This window comes from Thermobia domestica, chromosome 8, assembly GCF_964235325.1.
Source record: "Thermobia domestica chromosome 8, izTheDome1.hap1.1, whole genome shotgun sequence".
NCBI classification, from domain to species: Eukaryota; Metazoa; Arthropoda; class Insecta; order Zygentoma; family Lepismatidae; genus Thermobia; species Thermobia domestica.
In genome coordinates, this window is record NC_137461.1 from 24,822,997 (window position 1) to 24,842,500 (window position 19,504).

A 19,504-nucleotide genomic window follows, 5' to 3' on the forward strand; every position below is an offset into this window, starting at 1 on the left:
TGAAAAAATCGGCGAACATGTATCTCATCGTTTTCAAGGACACACATTTTGGGGTAAAAATATTTGCCACAGGGTCCCCGCAGTGTTTTAGATATGGTCCAACTCAAAAGTTTCAAATGAGAAGTGAGGTTAAGAAAGCTGTTGCGAAATTAAAGAAGATAAAGCAAGTACCTACTCTCTACGACAACCTTATGCAAAATGGCGGCGGATCAAAATGTAAACCAAAACTTAATTGAAAAGTCCATGGCCACCCCTATAAATCGGAAATTGTGATACAAATGTGAAAACAGGAAATCACGCATGGCATTATTTTGAAGTACAACGATTAAAAGTAAAACCTTCTTGTCCCAGGGCTCCCACAGGGTCTCAGATGGAGTCCAACTCAAAATTTTCAAATGGCAAGGGGGTTAAGTAGCACATCGTTTGAAAGCCGTTGTTAAATGAAGGAAGATGGAACAAGTCTTGACTCTCTACGATACCTTGTGCAAAATGACAGAGAGTCAAACATTTTTACCCGAAAAGGTGTGCCCTTCAAAATTATAAGATACTTGTTCGCCGAATTTTCCATAAAACAAACCGTTTCCGAACAAATGACCTGGTTCAAACTATTCTACCAGTTAATAGCTTTTATTACCACGATATTCCGACCGGTGGCACGTGTAACTTTGAGTCGTCTAGTTATAAGATATCAAATGCAAACACAATTGTCTCGTTTGGATCTCAGCGAAGCCAGTTCGTAACCTTCCCTTGTTAGAATCGCTAACAAGTCAGTGTTCAGCGAAATATGTGAAATAATTCAATGTGACAATCTTGTCCGATTCCAACAATTGAAGAGTCTTGGCCGCAGCAACTTGTCGCTCCTCTCTCGAGGAATTAACGGGAAACACACATCGACAGCAGTGCCAACAGAGACACACGCGAAATAGAGAGGCTTTAGTCGTTGTAATCCTACTTCCGGATTCACCTCGTATTTTGAAAGCAGAACCTCAAAATAGTGTAGCAAATGTTCTTACGCCAGGACTTATTGAATTCCGTCATAGTACATTATTTTAAATTTTCCAGATTCTGAATTTACATAGGATCTGGAAACTTTTTATTTTCTGTGTATGAAGTAAGAAAAGGGAACTAACCTTTGGAAACCATATTCTACAAAACATGTTAAAATCTGCTAGCAGTTTGAACAAGGTCAGGTCACAGACACTTTATATGTATCTCTTACTCAGAGTCTCCCGAAATCTTACTACAGTAAAGTAAATGAAATATCTTGCAGAATTTTCACATTTCCAGGCATAGCTTCCCGAAAGTTAGCCAAGCGCCCCTGAAACAAAATCGTAAATACGCCACTGCTCTTACATAATATCGAAAATTTATACATATTTTGATGTATAAATTCCGTATGAAATTGGATCTCTATAACTCATTCATTTAAAAATTGTTTTTTAAGAAAGTGATGCGAAAGTGACGTATATAGTCTGCTATATTACTTCCTGACACTGTACATGAAAAGCACAGTCCTGATTTTTTTAAAAATAAATGCTAAATATTATAGAAATCATAATTTATTTCTTTAAGAAATTACGCATCAAGAAATGTTATTTATATGACACAGAAATCTTAAGAACTAAATGGATAAAATTTTGAACACAACTGTTCATAAAAAAGTTTGAGAAAATAGTATATGCATTTGTCATTCAGTAATATATGACAGAAATTTACAATCATATTAATTTTTCTTAACCAGTTCGAGGCAGCAGCGCTTTCTGGCAATGCACAAATGAGCGATGAATTCCTACTTATTTTAACGTTTGTAATCAATATGAAGAAAGTACTTTATAGCTTAACATACTTTGTAAGAATTTCACATTAGTTATTTAAAAAAAACTGTTCAACCAAACTAAGGAATTATTTACGATGTGTGATCAAAAAATACGGTTAATAATTTTATTAGAAACAAAGTAAAATAAAACTTACATAGAATTTGATTTAATCTCCTTCAAAGTACTGCCCTTGGATAGCAATACATTTATCCTAACGTTGAATCCATGACTGAAAGTATTTCTGGAAGGCTTATTTTGGAAGGGCGTTCCGCTGTATTGTTGTGACCCTCTTAAGAAGGCCAGGAATGTTGTCAAAACGTTTTCTTTAAGCGCAGTTTTAACTTTTGAGAAGAGCCAGAAGTAGCTTGATGCTAAATCTGTTGAGTAAGGCTGATGTGGACAGACATATATATTTTTTCGATCTAAAACTCGCGGATCAAAAGCTTCGTGTGTCACGATGCGTTTTCGTGATGAAGGAGGAAGTCATTTATCCATTCAATCGGCGGTTAAAATGCCTTCCATGGATCCGTACGAGTTGTCGGAAAGCTCTGATATAGCATTCGCCTGTTTGCATTTGTGCCACTTTTTGCATGTTTTCATTTGTTTTAGACGTTAGAGGACGTCTCGATCGTTCCTTGTTTTCGACTGACTCCTTCCCGCTTTTGAATTGCACATACCACTTGTAAAGAGCCTTAAATGCCACCGCTTTATCGCTATACCGGTACTCTGATTTTAACATTTTGCGAATTTCTTTGGCTCTTTTTTACAGCTTGAAACAAAACTTAATGTTAAGGCGTGACAGACATTCTTAACACATCCTCACACGTCACAATTCGTTCAAAGTCGAAACTGACTATCCCAAAGATTCAGACTATCAGGCTTATTTGTTGAAATGCATAGGCGGTGCTGTGCAACTACATTCATCGTACTTTTCGATCACACCCTGTATAGTATGTTTCAAGTATCGTGCTAATATAGCGCTGTTATTTTGTTGCTCTGGCAAAAGTGAAGTAACAATAGGGGAAAGAAGAGAGGTAAACGTATACATGAAGCAAGGAATAACACTGTGCAACAGTGATTTTTTTAACAGAAATGTAAATGGTCATCCTTTATTGATTTTTGGGCCTTGAACACGAGACAAACAATAAAAATGATTACGTGTAATTACGCAATTTACATGTTATCATACATATAACGCTACAATAATGAAATTGCTAAGGTAAAAGTCAAAAATTTGAAATGATTACGGAAATGAAAATAGCTATTCTTTATAATTTCTTGGACGCTAAACAATAAAATGACAATGATAATATGCTCCTAGCTCAGATTTAGTGGTAATTGCATAATTTACCTTTTGCATATAACGCTATTATAATGAAATTGTAAAGGTAAAAGTCACCAAACTTTGAAATGATTACGTAAATACAAATATCAGTTCCTTATAATTTTTTGAGGCGCTGAACACGTAAAACACAATAAATACGTGTTCCGAATTCATATTTAGTACTAATTACACAATTTACATTTTGCATATAACGCTATGATAATGAAGCTGTAAAGGTAAAAGTAACAAACATTAACATAATTAATTACAGAAGCAAAAATAGCTGTCTCTTATAAATGTTTGGACACTGAATATGAATATCAAAAATATAACGTCCTCGTGGCACACTATCGGTGTAATAGTACACTTAACCTTTTGCATATAGCGTTACAGGACAAGAAATATATTGGTAAAAGTTACCTAAAGTATCTGTTTTAAACACGCCGCATCTTTGCTTGTTTCTTATGAGGAACAACTGGAGCATCTCTTGGAATCATCCAGCAGAAATCCGCTAACATTGAAACTGACCACTTTCTTTTGTAATGTTGTTCCATCGCAGAAGTGTCCTGGTGAAATCGCTCTCCTTGTCCGTCACTGAAAGATTCACAATTCACTGGATAGACATCAAGGTGGGAATGAAGGAAGTGCATTTTGAGTGACATATTGCACCCAAGTTTCTCGTAGGCAGATAGGAATTCTTCTACTAATTCTTTGCAATTTTCTGCTCGGTGGTTGCCCAAGAATCTGGTACAAACATTGCGGAATCAACGCCACGCATGGAGCTCATTAGCGCTGACAGTGAGAATAGATTCAAACATCTCGTCTTGCAATAGCTTGCGTATTTGAGGATCAATAAAGACTCCCTGCTTAATTTTTTCTATACTTAGACGCGGAAACTTTTGGCACAAGTATGACAATGCACGTTCATTCCTGTTCATGGCCTTCACAAATGCCTTCATGAGTCCAAGTTTGATGTGCAATGATGGTAGCACAATGCTTTGTGGGTTCACCAGAGGTACATTTGAAATGTTTTTCTTTTCGCCTGGCAACAAAGCTGCTCGTCGCGGCCATTCCTTTTGAGTGCAATGGACATTCTTCGCATGACTATTCCACTCACATATGTAACAACTGTACTTTGTATAGCCACCCTGTAGGCCAAAGCAAAATTGTGATCACCTTAAAATCACAACAAACTAACCACTTGTGTTCACGATATTTTATAAGATCCAGAACGTGTTCCAACATGGGATAAATTTCTTTTCCCAGGGGTGCATAAGCAACAGGGATTGATGCTGATATCTCCTTACTGTTGTACAGGAACACAGCCTTAAGGCTTGTTTTGGAGGTCTATGAACAGTCTCCAATCTAATACTTTGTACGGAATCTTCTGTTTCTGCATCAAACCTGGAACATTATTGCAAACTACTATCTCATCGGTGCAGCAGAAATATTTTGCAAGATCTTTTTGACGATCGCGTACAGTTGATACCCTAACTGTATCCTCTAGAAGATTCCACTGCTGTAGCCTAGCTGCTAAGAGCGCAGCGTTATTCTTTGGCAGTTCCAAATCTCTAATCAGGTCATGAAGCTCCTCTTGTGTGAGTCGGTGTGGTTCAAGATAGTTGGTTTTATGCTCAAATGAAGGATCAATGTCACTAGTAGGTGGAGCAGGTTCAGCTTCACTTTCATTCTCTGTATCACTTTTCGTCGGAATGGTAGCCGGGGCATCGGGAACAGGCAATCCTTCTCCATGGGCCTCTGGACGAATGACAGATGGCATCACTGGGTATTCGATCTTTCTCTTCTTCTTCGTATTTATACCTTTCTTCAAACAGAGTAGCATGCAAAAATTGCAATCTGTACTATGGTTTGTTGGTTCACGCCAAATGGCGGGCACAGCAAAGCGCATGGAAACGTTCTTACCATTTATCCAGGCATTGAGAGTAGATGAACAACTCGTACAACAAACGTGGGGAGCCCATGATTTATTGTGGTCTCCAACACGACACCCAAAGTATAGTAAATATGCTTTTCACACTGCAGCAGTCAATGGCCGCTTCCCTGTAACCACAAATCACGTCCGCACATATGTAGCACACACTGTCCACCGAATTTTTACAAACGCGGGGCATTGCTGCACTTTCCTTGAATCACTGACACTTCGCAATGAAAACAATACGTACAACAGCGATAATGTCCTCACTCACTACTTTCAAACTGCTGGTTCACCAGTAACACAAACAGTCTGCCAAACTACTGCTTGAAGCACGGTACGAATACAATTAGGGACGTTAACTGGAGCTAGTTTCAACTTGCAATCATTGCCTCACGTGACTCATGAGACTCTCGCACTAGCTGTTGATAACGTACAACGTTGCCACTACTTATAATGTCCCATAGCGTTATATGCAAAATATAAAACGCTAAATTACTCAGAAACCTGAGCCAGGAGAGAATTTTAGGTGCGATTTTCGCGTTCTGTGACCAAAAACCAATAAAGAACGGCTACTTTCGTTTTTGTAAAAATTAAAAAGTGAAAAGATGTTGAACAGTGCAATTTATAGCAGTGCAATTTATCCGAGGAGAACAACGCAAAGGCCAACTGTGACTCATCTTTTTTCGGTAGAGAAAACTATATATACACTAACATTTCTATTAATTTGGTAGGAATCTATTGAGTTGTGTAAATCGAGTTGTGTAGAGCGTAGATTGGTTTGCTCTCTTTGTAGGTTCTTTGAAGTCATATTTGTAAATTAATCAATTATCTTGCTGTATATGATGCCTTATTGTTTTCTCTTTTAATTTAGGGTATTTTCCCATCAATGAGATTAAGGAAACGAGTGTTTACAGCTTAATACTCGTTTCGTTACGAGATGCTAACTATATTAGCTCCCATTTGTAATTGAATCCGAGTATTCCACGCTAAAAGCGGGGTTTTGTTGGCTTAATACCAATGAATAATGAAAAGTATCTAAGGTCTCAGCTATAGCATACAACAGTGCAATTTCTTCGATAGCTTTTAAAAACATATTGTTTATTTGGTATTCAATTTTATATATATATATATATTTTTACATTTTTCTCACTGAGTTTTCCACTCTTAGTACTTCTCATTATATGACCTTTTCAATTTTACTAGTAACAATCCTTTTTTTTATTAGTAAATACATACGTCGGTTTCTAATGGAAATAATATATTATAACTACTACTTTCTCCTGCAGGTTAGAAGACAAACCACCCGTCACACTTATCCTCAACGAACTTCTACGAACAATTACCGCCCAACCTACAACAGGCAAGCATATACTACCTATTCACAACCTACATACTCTAGACAAGCTTATACCTATAGGCAACCTACTTACACTAGGCAAGCCTATACGTACTCTCAACCTACAAACAATAGACAAGCCTATACTTACAGGCAACCTACGTACAATAGGCAAGCCTATACGTACTCTCAACCTACATACAATAGACAAGCCTATACTTACAGACAACCTACCTACAACAGACAAGCCTATACTTACAGGCAACCTACGTACAACAGACAAGCCTATACCTATAGGCAACCTACATATAACAGGCAAGGATATACTTACGGGTCGTACTATACTCCTCAAACATATTACCGTCCACCAGTGCAAGTACAACCTATTTACCAACCAGTGTATACTCAGCCTATTTATGTGCAGCCTCAGCAGCCTCAGCAGCCCCAGCCACCCGTTCACAATTACCACTACTATCAGCCACCTCCACAGCAAGCACCAAACGTTGTTATGATGCCGTATCCAGTGCAAACGGAGGAATGTGATGAGGAGGACGAAGTTATTGTGGTGGAACCGACTAACAGTCACACCCAGACCGGCACGACGCGCAATACAATCGGAGATCTGTTAGGAAGCTTTGGAGGTTAGTATTGTATTTTGAATCATTCTTTAGTACCACATAGAATTGACTTCAAGTGAACTAGTTTCTTATAATTCGTTTCTTCCTCAAGACCGATCGTGTGAATCTAGAATGGGGTTAACTTCCAAACCCCTTCTGGCAAAAGTTTGAAAATTTACGGGGAAGAAATGGATAAGTTGGTCGTTTATGTGCTTGATAATATGTAAGGAGAGCGGAAATTTTTGTATCTTATTTTTTATATAAGCAGTTATAAACATGGAACTATTTGGCAAGAGGAGCGAACTACTTGGCGCAATTTTACCGCATAGTTGGATTGTGGAAGAGTAACCAGCATTTGTATTTTGAACATGACTGCAAGCGTAAAAAGACGCTCCATTTGGTACCCTTACGCAGAGACGAGAAATTGTACACTATTAATTTTTAACAAAATGGGCCCAAACTTTCCTAACCCTAAACTAACCCGACCATATTCTACTTCTCTCGACCTTACTCTATCCTATTCTATCCTATTCTGTAATACCCTTTTAAAGCGGAGGGCCGCGATGGATCAGGTGCATGTGGTCCCAGGTTTGATTCCCGCTCACGCCAAGTGTACTTTGTGATGGACAAACACCATGTGCGTGGATTTCTTTGGGGTTCTTCCGTTTCCTCCCACTTTCTTCATTCCACCATTCATTAATTTTTCATCATCACCGTCTCCTTTATAGTGCAGTAAATGAAGCTAAAATTTTAACGAAGAAAGGAACAAATTAGTAACAAGCTGAAAATTGGTACAGATGTTGAAAATGATGTTCTAAACAACATACTAAAAGTCCCCTGAAATCCCACGTGACCTTCGCCGCCATATTGGAAAATGGCCGCTTGAAGTGTCAAAAGAACAATACCCAGATAAAATAGCAATATTTTCGCTATGGTTGAACATAAGGAGATAAACTTAGTGTCGTTTTATAGAACATGGACAACACAATACTTTTTTATAAAGAGACAATTTTTCATAAAATGCATATTTTTAGAAATATTTACCTCTAAATTCTAAAATTCCCAAAACTACCATCAAACTCATTTAAAAGTTTCTTGAATTTAGGAAGTAGTTATTAACAACTTAAAATTTGACATAGACGTTGATAAAGATTATTTAAATGACATACTAAAATCACACAACTCCTTCGTTCGCCATATTGGAAAATGTCCAAATGTCCAAAGTAATTGAAAGATGATATTTTGTTAAGTGAAATACAAACTCTGGACAGGACTAAATATTTGAGAAACTAAATGCAGTAGATCAATTGGGATCAATGCCAGTGCGAGGGGGAAAATATTATGACGTGTTTAAGGCTGTCGTCCGCCATCTTGAAATCAACTTGTTTGTTTTAAATGCCAACATGGTCGTGTGACATATTAAAACATCCTTGTTTGAAGAGAAACCCAACGGTAAGGTTATTTTTCCAAACCCTGCAACGATTTTGAAGTTGTGAATAGATTCAGGATAAGTTATGTTTGAAATGCTGTGAAATGTGCTGTGTGAAGTTTCGAATTGAAGGATAAAGTAAAACAAACAAACAAAAAAGAAAAAAAGAAAAAAAACAAGCTTTGTAACATCTCACATCACGTAATCTTTAATAACGAGGAAAAGAGAGAGCTAAAATACATAAGACAATTACAATCACATGACATGTTCAGCATGCCCCCCATTCGGTTCTATGCATATCCTTAACCGTGCGACCCAGCGCTTGTGCAATCTGCGAAGTATAGTTGGTAATATTTGTTCACAGGCCATAACGATTTTCTTTTTCAGGTAGCCAATGTCATTAAATTTACACTGGTAATCAATAGTTTTAAAGTGCCCCCAAAGATAGAAATCCAATGGAGTTAGCTCGAGGGTCCTTGCTGGCCACTCAACTGGTCCATGGCGACCTATCCAGCAACCGGGAAAGAGTTCATTGAGCCATCGATTATATTACGACCATAATGCATCGGTGCCCCATCTTGTTGCCAATATTAATAAAATCACCCTTCCTCTTTCAACAAACGTGGCATAACAATGTTTTCAAACATATCTCCATATTGTGGAGCATCCATGGTCCCATCAATGAAAACAGGTCGAATAAGTTTTCGCCCCATATTACACAGTGGCATAACAATGTTTTCAAACATATCTCCATATTGTGGAGCATCCATGGTCCCATCAATGAAAACAGGTCGAATAAGTTTTCGCCCCATATTACACACCACACCATTACCTTTCTGCACTTAGCTTCTTAGATGCATCTATCCAATTAAGATTTGTATTAGCCCAGTATCGGATATTTTGGTTCTTAATCTCACCTGTTACATAGAAATTTGCATCATTACTAAAAACAATGTTATGACTAAACACTGGGTCACGAGCTATCTGGGCCAACGCCTACTCACAAAACTCCATTGGTCTATCTAAATCATCCACTCGCAGTTTTTGTTTCACCTTTAATTTTTAAGGGTGCCACTTTTCCCTTTCTAATATTCTTTGAACACTTTTGACATTAACATTATGTTCACTTGATAGACGTCGCACACTCTTCGTAGGACTTTTCACCAATACACCCAACACAGCTGCTGATGTGTCTGGATCAGTTGCATTTCGTGGTAGTCCTGATTGTGGTAAATCATTAACATTTCCCGTTGCCCTGAATTTGCAGATTAGTTTTCGTACAGCACTGTCTGTCACCGGCTTGCGAGTAGGATGTCGCTCTTTGAAGCCGTCTGTTGTAATTGCTGAACTGCGACCTCCAGCCAAAAGGATAATTTCGATTCTTTACTCTCGGGTTAGCATCCTGTAATACCTACAAGAAAAAAAGCAAAGAGACAATAGGTTCCCGTCTATACAATGTTCTACACATTAAAAAAATAAGTTTAAATCAAAACAATCTATCCTAAACCCATTCACCACTTCAAATCCTTTGCAGAGTTTAAAAAAAAAAACTTTAGCGTAAGATTTCTCGGTGCTGGGCAAAATGTTCGGTACTGAGCTAATACAAATCTTAATTAAATAGATGCATCAAAGATGTGAGGTGCAGGTAAGGTAATGGCGTGGTATGGAATATGGGGCGAAAGACTTATTAGACCTTTCATTCATGGGACCCATTGGACCTGTTCATTGATGGAACCTTGGATGCAGCACAATATGGAGATATGCCTGAAAACACTGTTATGCCACATTTGTTGAACGAGGAAGGGTGACTTCGTCAATATTGACAACAAGATGGGGTACCGCCTCATTATGGTCGTAATATAATCGATGGCTCAATGAATACTTTCCCGGTGTCTGGATGGGTCGGCATCGACCAGTTGAGTGGCCAGCAAGGCGCCCCGACCTAACTCCGTTGGATTTCTATCTTTGGAGTACTTTAAAGTTATTGCCTACCAGTGTAAAATTAATGACATAGGCTACCTGAAAAGGAAAATCAATACGGCCTGTGAACAAATATTACCAACTATACTTCGCAGAGTGCACAAGCACTGATTTGCATGGTTAAGGATATGCATAAAACAGAATGGTGGGCATGCTGAATATGTCATGTGAGATTGTAATTGTCTTATGTATTTTAGCTTTCTCTTTTTCTGGTTATTAAAGAATACGTGATGTGAGATGTTACAAAGCTTTTTTTTTTTACTTTATCCTTCAATTCGAAATTTTACACATCACATTTCACAACATTTCAAACATAACATATCCTGAATCTATTCACAGCTTCAAAACCGTTGCAGGGTTTGGAAAAATAACCTTACCGTTGGGTTTCTCTTCGAACGAGAATGTTGTTTAATATGTCACACGACCATGCTGACATTTAAAATAAACAAGTTGATTCCAAGATGGTGGCCACCAAGATGGCGGACGACAACCTGAAACACGTCATATCGTTTTTCCCCTTGCACAAGCATTGATTTCAGCATTCACTCCGGATTGACTGCATTTACAGTTTCTCAAATATTTAGTCCTGTCCAGATTTTGTATTTCACTTAACAAAATATCATCTTTCAATTACTTCGGACATTTTGACATTTTTCGATATGGCGAACGAAGAAGTTGTAGGATTTTAGTATGTCATTTAAGTAATCTTTACAAATGTCTTTGCCAAATTTTAACTTGTTAATAATTACTTCCTAAATTCAATAAACTTTTAAATGAGTTTGATGGTAGTTTTGGGAATTTTAGAATTTAGAGATAAATATTTCTAAAAGTATGCGTTTTATAAAAAAATGTTTCGCTATAAAAAATATTGTGTTATCTATGTTCTATAATACGACACTAATTTTATCTCTTTATGTTCAACTATAGGGTAGATATTGCTATTTTATCTGGGTATTGTTCTTTTGACACTTCCAGCAGCCATTTTTCAATATGGCAGCAAAGGTCACCTAGGATTTCAGGAACTTTTAGTATGTTGTTTAGAATATCATTCTCAACATCTGTACCAATTTTCAGCTTGTTACTAATTTGTGGTTTACTTTTTGGTAATTTGACTGCATTATTAGCCTACAGGCATAAACGTAGGACGTAACAGTCAAAGATTTCATTTCATTTTTCTTTTAAAGTGGTCCTAAAAATTTGATGACTTAAATTTTCGTAGCTCTTGTTACGCTCTTTGTCGAACACCAGGAGGATTACCAAGTTCGGAATAAATGCCATGCAGTGTACCATGGTATTAATACAACATATTCATTATTGTTACTTAAATAGTTAGAAATTAAAAGATATATACTGAAGTTAATGATACCTGCCTATCATTATAATATGTACAAACACAGTACTTGAATAAATATGAATAAAATGGTATATCAAAATGTCCTATTCCAAAATCAGATATTAAGTTTATTTATTATTTGAGCTCAACTTATTATTTCAAGTTAGTTTACTATTTCAGTATTATGAACACGCATGCTAGACCGTAAGTTACTTGATAAAAATGAATTTGAAATTAATTATTTATTAAATACGAAATTTTGAAATTATTATATTCCTGACATGATTATCACGTTTGTGACATGATATGAAGGACATTTACATATTTCCATTATTAATACGAAAAACATATGTGAGTTATATGATTGCTCAATATGTGAATGCTCTTGTACTTTCTTGTATTTTGAAGAGTAGTATCGATTGGAATGACAGATTTCTAGAAGGATTTTTCACCGAAGTACATTATCAAAATAATTTCTTACTTCATTTATAACTCCTTAGTCCAGTTGCAATACTCTAAATTATTTTTCTGAGAAATTAATTATTCTAATAAAACTATATTTTTTTCATTTCTTTCCTGTAGGTACCCGAATTCGAAACAGAAGAGGCATAGAAAGGGTAAATATTGGCATATAATGCTTTCCATTTGTTACATTGAGAAAAAAATGTGTGTGGCGTACGTAAAACTGTATGTTACATTTGTAAATCATGTAGTTTTTGGACTTAACGTACAGCAAACGTATAACTAAAACGCATGTTTTAAAATACTTTCTGTATAAGTGTTCCATCTGTAAGTACTTTCCGTATAGGCGGTCAGGATGTCACATACAAATGGACGTATATAACATATAGCTGACGAAGGTAACATACATATATGTATGTAATATAAGTGGGACTGTTAGATATCAGACATCCTGCAATAGCATGATGTAACATTTAAGGGCAGTGCCTATATAGCATACGGATAACGTATGCTCACTGTCAGTACTGATTTCTGTAGTAAGCAAGATAATTCCATGTATTTGTACAGTATACCGCTGTCCGGATAACGGAGTTTTTTCAGTGTATATACTATACAAGAAACCTCACTATCTTTTAACTCAATAATATAATTAAGTCTTTGAATAACGGACCTTCACGGAACATTATTATTTTTCCGTAAACAAAAAGTGTTCCTTTCTAGTCCTGAGACTGACAATACTTTTGTATGTAAGTCCGTGTATGGAGAAAATTGTTACTGAAATATATTCTTATGTCCATAAGGAAGTAAAAAAAAAAAGGTTTGGTGTGTACCCCTCACTCCACACATTTTTGTTTGCAATAGCGGCTTCAAGATGGCGGCCATGGAAAATCACCTGTAACAATTTTTAACACTTTGTAACTTGTTAATAAATAAAACTTGAAACACCGTTTTACGCCTGGTGAAGGAAAATGGATATAAAATTATTTTTAACTAAAATTAGTTATCATGTGTGGCCGCCATGTTTAATAACGGCGCCCTAAATGGCAAAAAATACTGTTTCGCTAATGTATTTTTTGTGTTCAGCATGAAATGATATACCACCAAGATATTGAATATTTGTGAAGTATATAAAAACGTTTACATTAAGAGCTTTCGAACGGTATCAAAATCATTGTTCTATCTTTAAAAATAACAAAAATATTCCACATTATATGGAGCAAAGTGCGGAAGCTTGTGACCTGTCAATGGCTGTAATTGGCGCAGCACTCGAATGCCTTGAAAATTCCTTATGCATTTTTTTTTTGCCATACGTGTACGTAAGTAAACGAACTTTGTAAGGCATGTTTATTCCTCTACCACTTTTTGTAATATCATAAAAGTTAATAATAATAATAATACCGTTTATTGCTTAGTTTCCTTGCTGTTCATTTAGTCTCTAGCTAAAATATAACATACAATAGTATTAATTTAAAATAATTTACGTATATGGATTTTTACAATCAATTTTGTCTTTTGCGACATTTCTGCACTTACAGAACAAGCAGCACTCGATTTCTGACTTCCGACACAAACAGGCACACGTTGCACATTTTAGGCAATTACATGGTTGAATTAAATCCAGTGGGAAAACATTGAAATGTTTTGTGGGCATAATAGTTCCATTGCTCAGTTCAAATCCAAACTTTAGAGGGTCTAAATGTACCCAGTATTCATCCAAACAGTGTATTTGTATATGGGTATTGAAACAACTCTTTTCAAGTGCTCAAGTGCGCTGTTACTTGCAGGAGGGAGATCCTGAAACAACACATTTTTTCCATGTGTATACAGCCATAGTCTGAGTTCATCAAGTGTCTTGCACGTCGTACCTTTCTTTAACAGCTGAACAAAATATTCTTCAACACACTGTAAAACTTCGTGAAGTGGTTCACATGTAATTCTAAATTCTTTCAAATACGCCGTAGGGTTACAATCTAAAAAGCTGCTTTCTTCGTACCAAATTTACTGGTGTAGTCTTCACCAAATACAGCATGAACAGCCGGCAGAACAGAAGAATATGCATAACCCAAGGAAGATGGTATATAATGAATGGGAATCATTTTCGTAGAATCTCCAATACTGGCATGAATCCATATTTCCTTGACGCCCATATTTTTAAGTTTTCTGAACAATGCAAAAGTGCTTACCAGTCAATTCAGATGACACATATTCTTAGAGATTCTGAGACATTTATACCAGAGGATAGGAAATCATCGGAGCAGTTTCTATTCTGGGATAATTTCTTGCGAATAGTTAAACTGCTTAGAAACTTCAAACGTTCTGACAGAGAAGGACTATGGGAGCTCAATTTGTATACTGTTCAACAACTTCAGCCTTTATTTGCCGTGTTTGATGTATTAATTACCAACATTGGAGTTCTGTCTACTTTTAGGATATGCAGAGGTTTAGCCACAATAAACTTACATTATGAAATAAAGAGGAAATTACCTATTTTTCTTTCTTTCTTTCTTTCTTCCATTTCACCTCATCGGGTGAATTAACTATGAATCAGCTGTTTAGCCAAGTCCTCTACAATAACAAAACTGCTTCTTAAAGTGAACATTGAGAAATGAATAGAAAATTTTCAGTTTTCTGAGGGATGCATACAATTGATAGATAAATTATCTTTCCTTATAATTCCTTCTATTGTCGCTAATATTAATTGACTCTTACTTATTCCCCCCGTAAATACATCCCTCAGAAATCAATAAGTTCATTATAACCCGATTTTGTGACTATTTATGAGTTGTTGTGCTGTCAAATCACACACACATATATAGACACAAAATTGAATTTCGGATTTCATCAAGGATGTTATAAATAGAGGATCTGCCCATATGTATCTTCATCATATTAAATCGATGAAGCCAAAAAACAACCGAGCATAGACACGTCTGATTGGCTACTCTCGTTTCCGCCATCGTCTGATTAGCTACTTTCGTTTCCGCCATGATGGTTGGCTCAAAAAACATTGCGATCCTTTTGGGTGGAGTGGGCAGAGTAGGGGTGGTAAAACTGTGATGTATGGCTTCAAGATTTTGTTGTAAGGGCAGATCCTCTATTTTATAAGATCCTTGGATCTCATATATTTTCATTTTTACAGACTATGCGTGCGCACGTCTAGATTTCTGTAGCTGCCACATTTATTTTTCTCACTCGAGGTATTGGGCTTAGATGTTAAACTTACCCAAATCATCGAGAGTAACAACGAAACCAGCTTTATCTCTTTCCTACTCACTCCTCCTCAGCTTTGGAACTTCTAATGATTTTTCACTTTAAAGACATCTTTAAAGTTTGAGGAAGACAAACAGAGGTATTACGGGAAAAATAACAGTGAATTACATAACCATATCTCCAGTATATGTTCTACAGAATTATTGAACTTAATTTTACATACTACTTTGATCAGCACAAATAATTCAAGCTGTTTGAGAGGTAGAAAACAACTGGTGTTGCCAACACTGCTCAGCCTATTTCTTCAACTTGAATTTTCTAGTCGATTCGTAAAAATCACTCGGTTACACACTCATCACCAAGCATAGCGCACTTATCGATACAAAACCTACGTCTCTTCAGTGGTGATAAGAAGTTAACTAACCTCATTTCTCGTGTAAATTAATTTGTAAAACAGGAACATGATTATACTTTAATGATTCATTGAAATTGAAATATGTGTTCGATTTTGATCGTTTCACAGAGAAATAAATAACTCATTCGATTATTAATTTTTAGGATTAACACTTAGACCTACTACTTAACGTAGGATATGAATCGCACGTGCTCCTACCGGAAATTAAACCTCGGGATACCATGCTGAAAACGCGTTGGGTAATCATATATCTGCAAGGAATGCCAAAATATGCATGAAGTTAAGTAAGTCTATCGAATTTACTGAATCCCGTAAGGATTCGCTCTCTTAAGAATACCTTCCATGACAACTGAACCAAATGCACGATAATTCTGACTAGTAGAAAAATAGAAATTAATTTTTATGTAGCCCGTTTCTTTGTTAAGTTTGAAATTTTATTTCTCGACATTTTTATCCTATTTTCATTGATATCTAGCTATTTATTTGAATTCCAGTGTGACACTAATATATATTTATGTGTGGCTTCGCGTCCATGCTTTCACAGTAACATTCCAGACTAAATCAGTTTAAAATATTCTTCAAGAACATTTATTCTTTCTTTAGTTGCTTGGAAGAAAAGTTCCGTACACACAAAAATATTATTAAATTCCGTAATCGAGGAACGTGTTTCCGAAGAGTGATATCAGAGAACGCTACAGTTGAAAGCCTACGTTAAGATATCCTTTGCAACAGTCACCAAGACAACTCTTCATAAAATATCACAGTACATGGCACTTCAATTTTTGTACGACGCTAAAGATGGTGTTCAAAGAGACCTTCTAAATGTGTAACAGAGCCAATAAATGACAATGACAGTGGTCAACTAAATTTCGTTCATGGGTCTAGTGTTATTCCATTGTTCATCCTTCAAGAAGTATTATTGATGAATTTTAGCTTTTACACAATTCGAGAGAATCAAATTTTCATAAACGGCATATTGTATAAAGTGTGCCTATTTTAGTATACATTTTTTATAACTGATATGATCATAAATGAATGGATAGTTCAAATTGAATTAAAGTCATGGTGGAGTAAATATCTCTGGAAGATGATTTGTACGACAAACGATACAAAAAGTAGAAATAAAGATAGATTGATAGAGAAAGCATTTTAAAAGAAACCATAAATTCCTTTATAAAATTAGAAAGATCAACCAATATTTTATGCTTATGTCGAATCATTTCTAAGTGCTGTGATTTCACATGCATTGTGAATTAAGAATCCAATAATTTTATCTCATTTTATGAAGAGATTTAATTACATAATTTGGAGCCGTTCTTCTTAAATATAGTTAAATAGATATTAGTTACCAATACATCAATATCATCTGACAATGCACCAAAATGCAGTGTTAAATTTAGACATGTTTCCGAAAAACCTCCGTGAGTAAAATCTATGTCTTCCCGAGAAAATGTAACTTTAGTGTGCTTGTGGATAAATTCCTAGATACAAACTCATACTTGTATTATTGAGGTATTGCCGTACTCTAACTTTCTTAACAGGTTCATGGATTTTTCAACTATCTCCTGAGAAAAACGCATCTAAATTAAGCACTGCAGAAATGCTACATAATGACTCAAATTTGTATTTATGTGTTTAATATTGTTCTACTTGTTTTCCCATTTTTAAAGGTTAAACGTCAAACTTCTTGGACACTACCATCATCGACATACCACACCACAGGATACTTACCGGTCAGTTCAACTCATTGGACAATACCTCGACGTACTCGACGCAGATGCGGAAGAAGAGTTACCGTTGTGAGAATGCCTGAAACCCACACTCATACTATGGGTAGTATTCCCACAGGAGGAACTTTGGGTGGTGGTTCAACTGGTGGTAGTTTTGGAGGAGGTAATTTGGGAGATTTGTTCGGACTGGGAGGTAGAGGTACTAGTTCAGGAGGTGGTAGTTTAGGAGGATCATTAGGCGGTGGTAGTTTAGGAGGATCATTAGGAGGTGGTAGTTTAGGAGGATCATTAGGAGGTGGTAGTTTAGGAGGATCTTTAGGAAGTGGTTCCTTTGGAGGCAGCTTAGGAGGTAAAGGCGGCGGATCTCTTGGTCTAGATCTCTCAGGATCTGGTGGATCAGGCGGTTTTAAAATAAAACGTACAAGACGGGACGGACGTTCACACAAAACTCTTGTAAGTGAAGATACTGCAGGAAGGTTCTTTAGTAGTGTGGAGTTATCTGGAGAAAGTTTAGGTATGTCTAAAGGAGCTACTGATAATGAATTAAGCGACAGTTTTGCAGGATCGTCAGGTAGCCTTGATTTACTTGAAAATGATTTAAGTTTATTGGGTGGAGGTGGTCTAGGTGATATATCAGGAATGGTTCATGGTAGAGGAGGAAGCGTAAGTCTATATGAAGAAACTCATGACAGAGGAAGTGGCATAGACTTACATGGAGGTTCTCAGAGTAAGGGATTAAATAGCGCTTTTCGCAAAGTATTAAAAGGTTAAATACATTTAGAGGCGGTAATGGTGCCTAAAGAATTAGAAAATATTATAAAATATTAATTTTAGAAAATCTAAGAACTTTGATTACAATAAAAAGGTGAAGATGCAGATATTTTAACATAGATACAACAACTCTAGTTTCTCATTCTATGTGTACAAAACTTAAATTTGCAAAGAGAATAAGAACTAGTGATAACATTAATTATTGCAAATATTCTTGATATTGAGTAACCATATTTATGAATAATGAATTACTAAGGTAGATGTATTTTAGCTACTGTGTTTAACTGAAGACAAGAAGAATATTTAATAATTTTTACAAGATGGTACCCAGAGGATGATATTATGGGAAAGAACATCCTTCTCCCTAAAATTAATTGAAATTACCTAATGTAAAAATGTAAGAAAGCTTAATATAATAATCATGTACCATGCATTACTTCTTGATTACTCCTAAAAATTACAATAAAGAAATAAATAAATAAATAGAAATAAACTTTTGTGTTTCATATTTATTTAGTAAAATTTTTATTTCCTTGTATTTGTTCAACGTAACAACTATAAAAGCTTAAACTTTTCTTTTGTTAATAATTGGATGAAGTGTGTGAAAGAAAATTTATCGTTTTGCATATTTTTTAATTGTAAAACCGAGTTAATCATCAACGCAGCAGAGAATAGATTTCCATATCCTTAAATTTACGATCTCATAGATGAAGATTTAATCGAGATAGTAGTCGCTCGACATACACCCCTTCTTCAGTAATAAAACCTACGATATTACAATAATTTATTCTCAACTTAATTACTTATGATTGTGTGTAGCTAAATTACTAAATTCTACAATATCATTAGCGTCCAACGAAAACATCCAAAGATAATATAGCGCCACACCAGTTCGATTCATTTTAAATAAAGAAATTTATCGTAGTACATACTGATTAGAACTTGTGACTATTTACTACGATTATAATTCAAATAATTAGACACTATTTCGATTACTTAGGAGCACTACCGGTATATTTCCAAATAATTGGTAAGTGCTTCTCAGCAATTCCATACACTTCTAACTTATATGGGTCTTTCTGAATTATATTAAACATATTTATAAACAAAACCTTGATAACGAGAACTGTTACCATAGCAATGA

General features: G+C 35.8%; 1 protein-coding gene across 1 annotated transcript; it reads left to right on the plus strand.

Moving 5' to 3' along the window:
- The first annotated feature begins 5,027 nt into the window (after positions 1-5,027).
- On the plus strand, positions 5,028-18,806 carry LOC145692061 (uncharacterized). The gene is made up of 4 exons (XM_081767352.1): positions 5,028-5,204; positions 6,364-7,054; positions 12,355-12,389; positions 17,530-18,806. The coding sequence occupies exons 1-4, from the start codon at positions 5,028-5,030 to the stop codon at positions 18,358-18,360; spliced, it is 1,734 nt and encodes a 577-aa protein (XP_081623478.1). The 3' UTR covers positions 18,361-18,806.
- Positions 18,807-19,504: the final 698 nt, after the last annotated feature.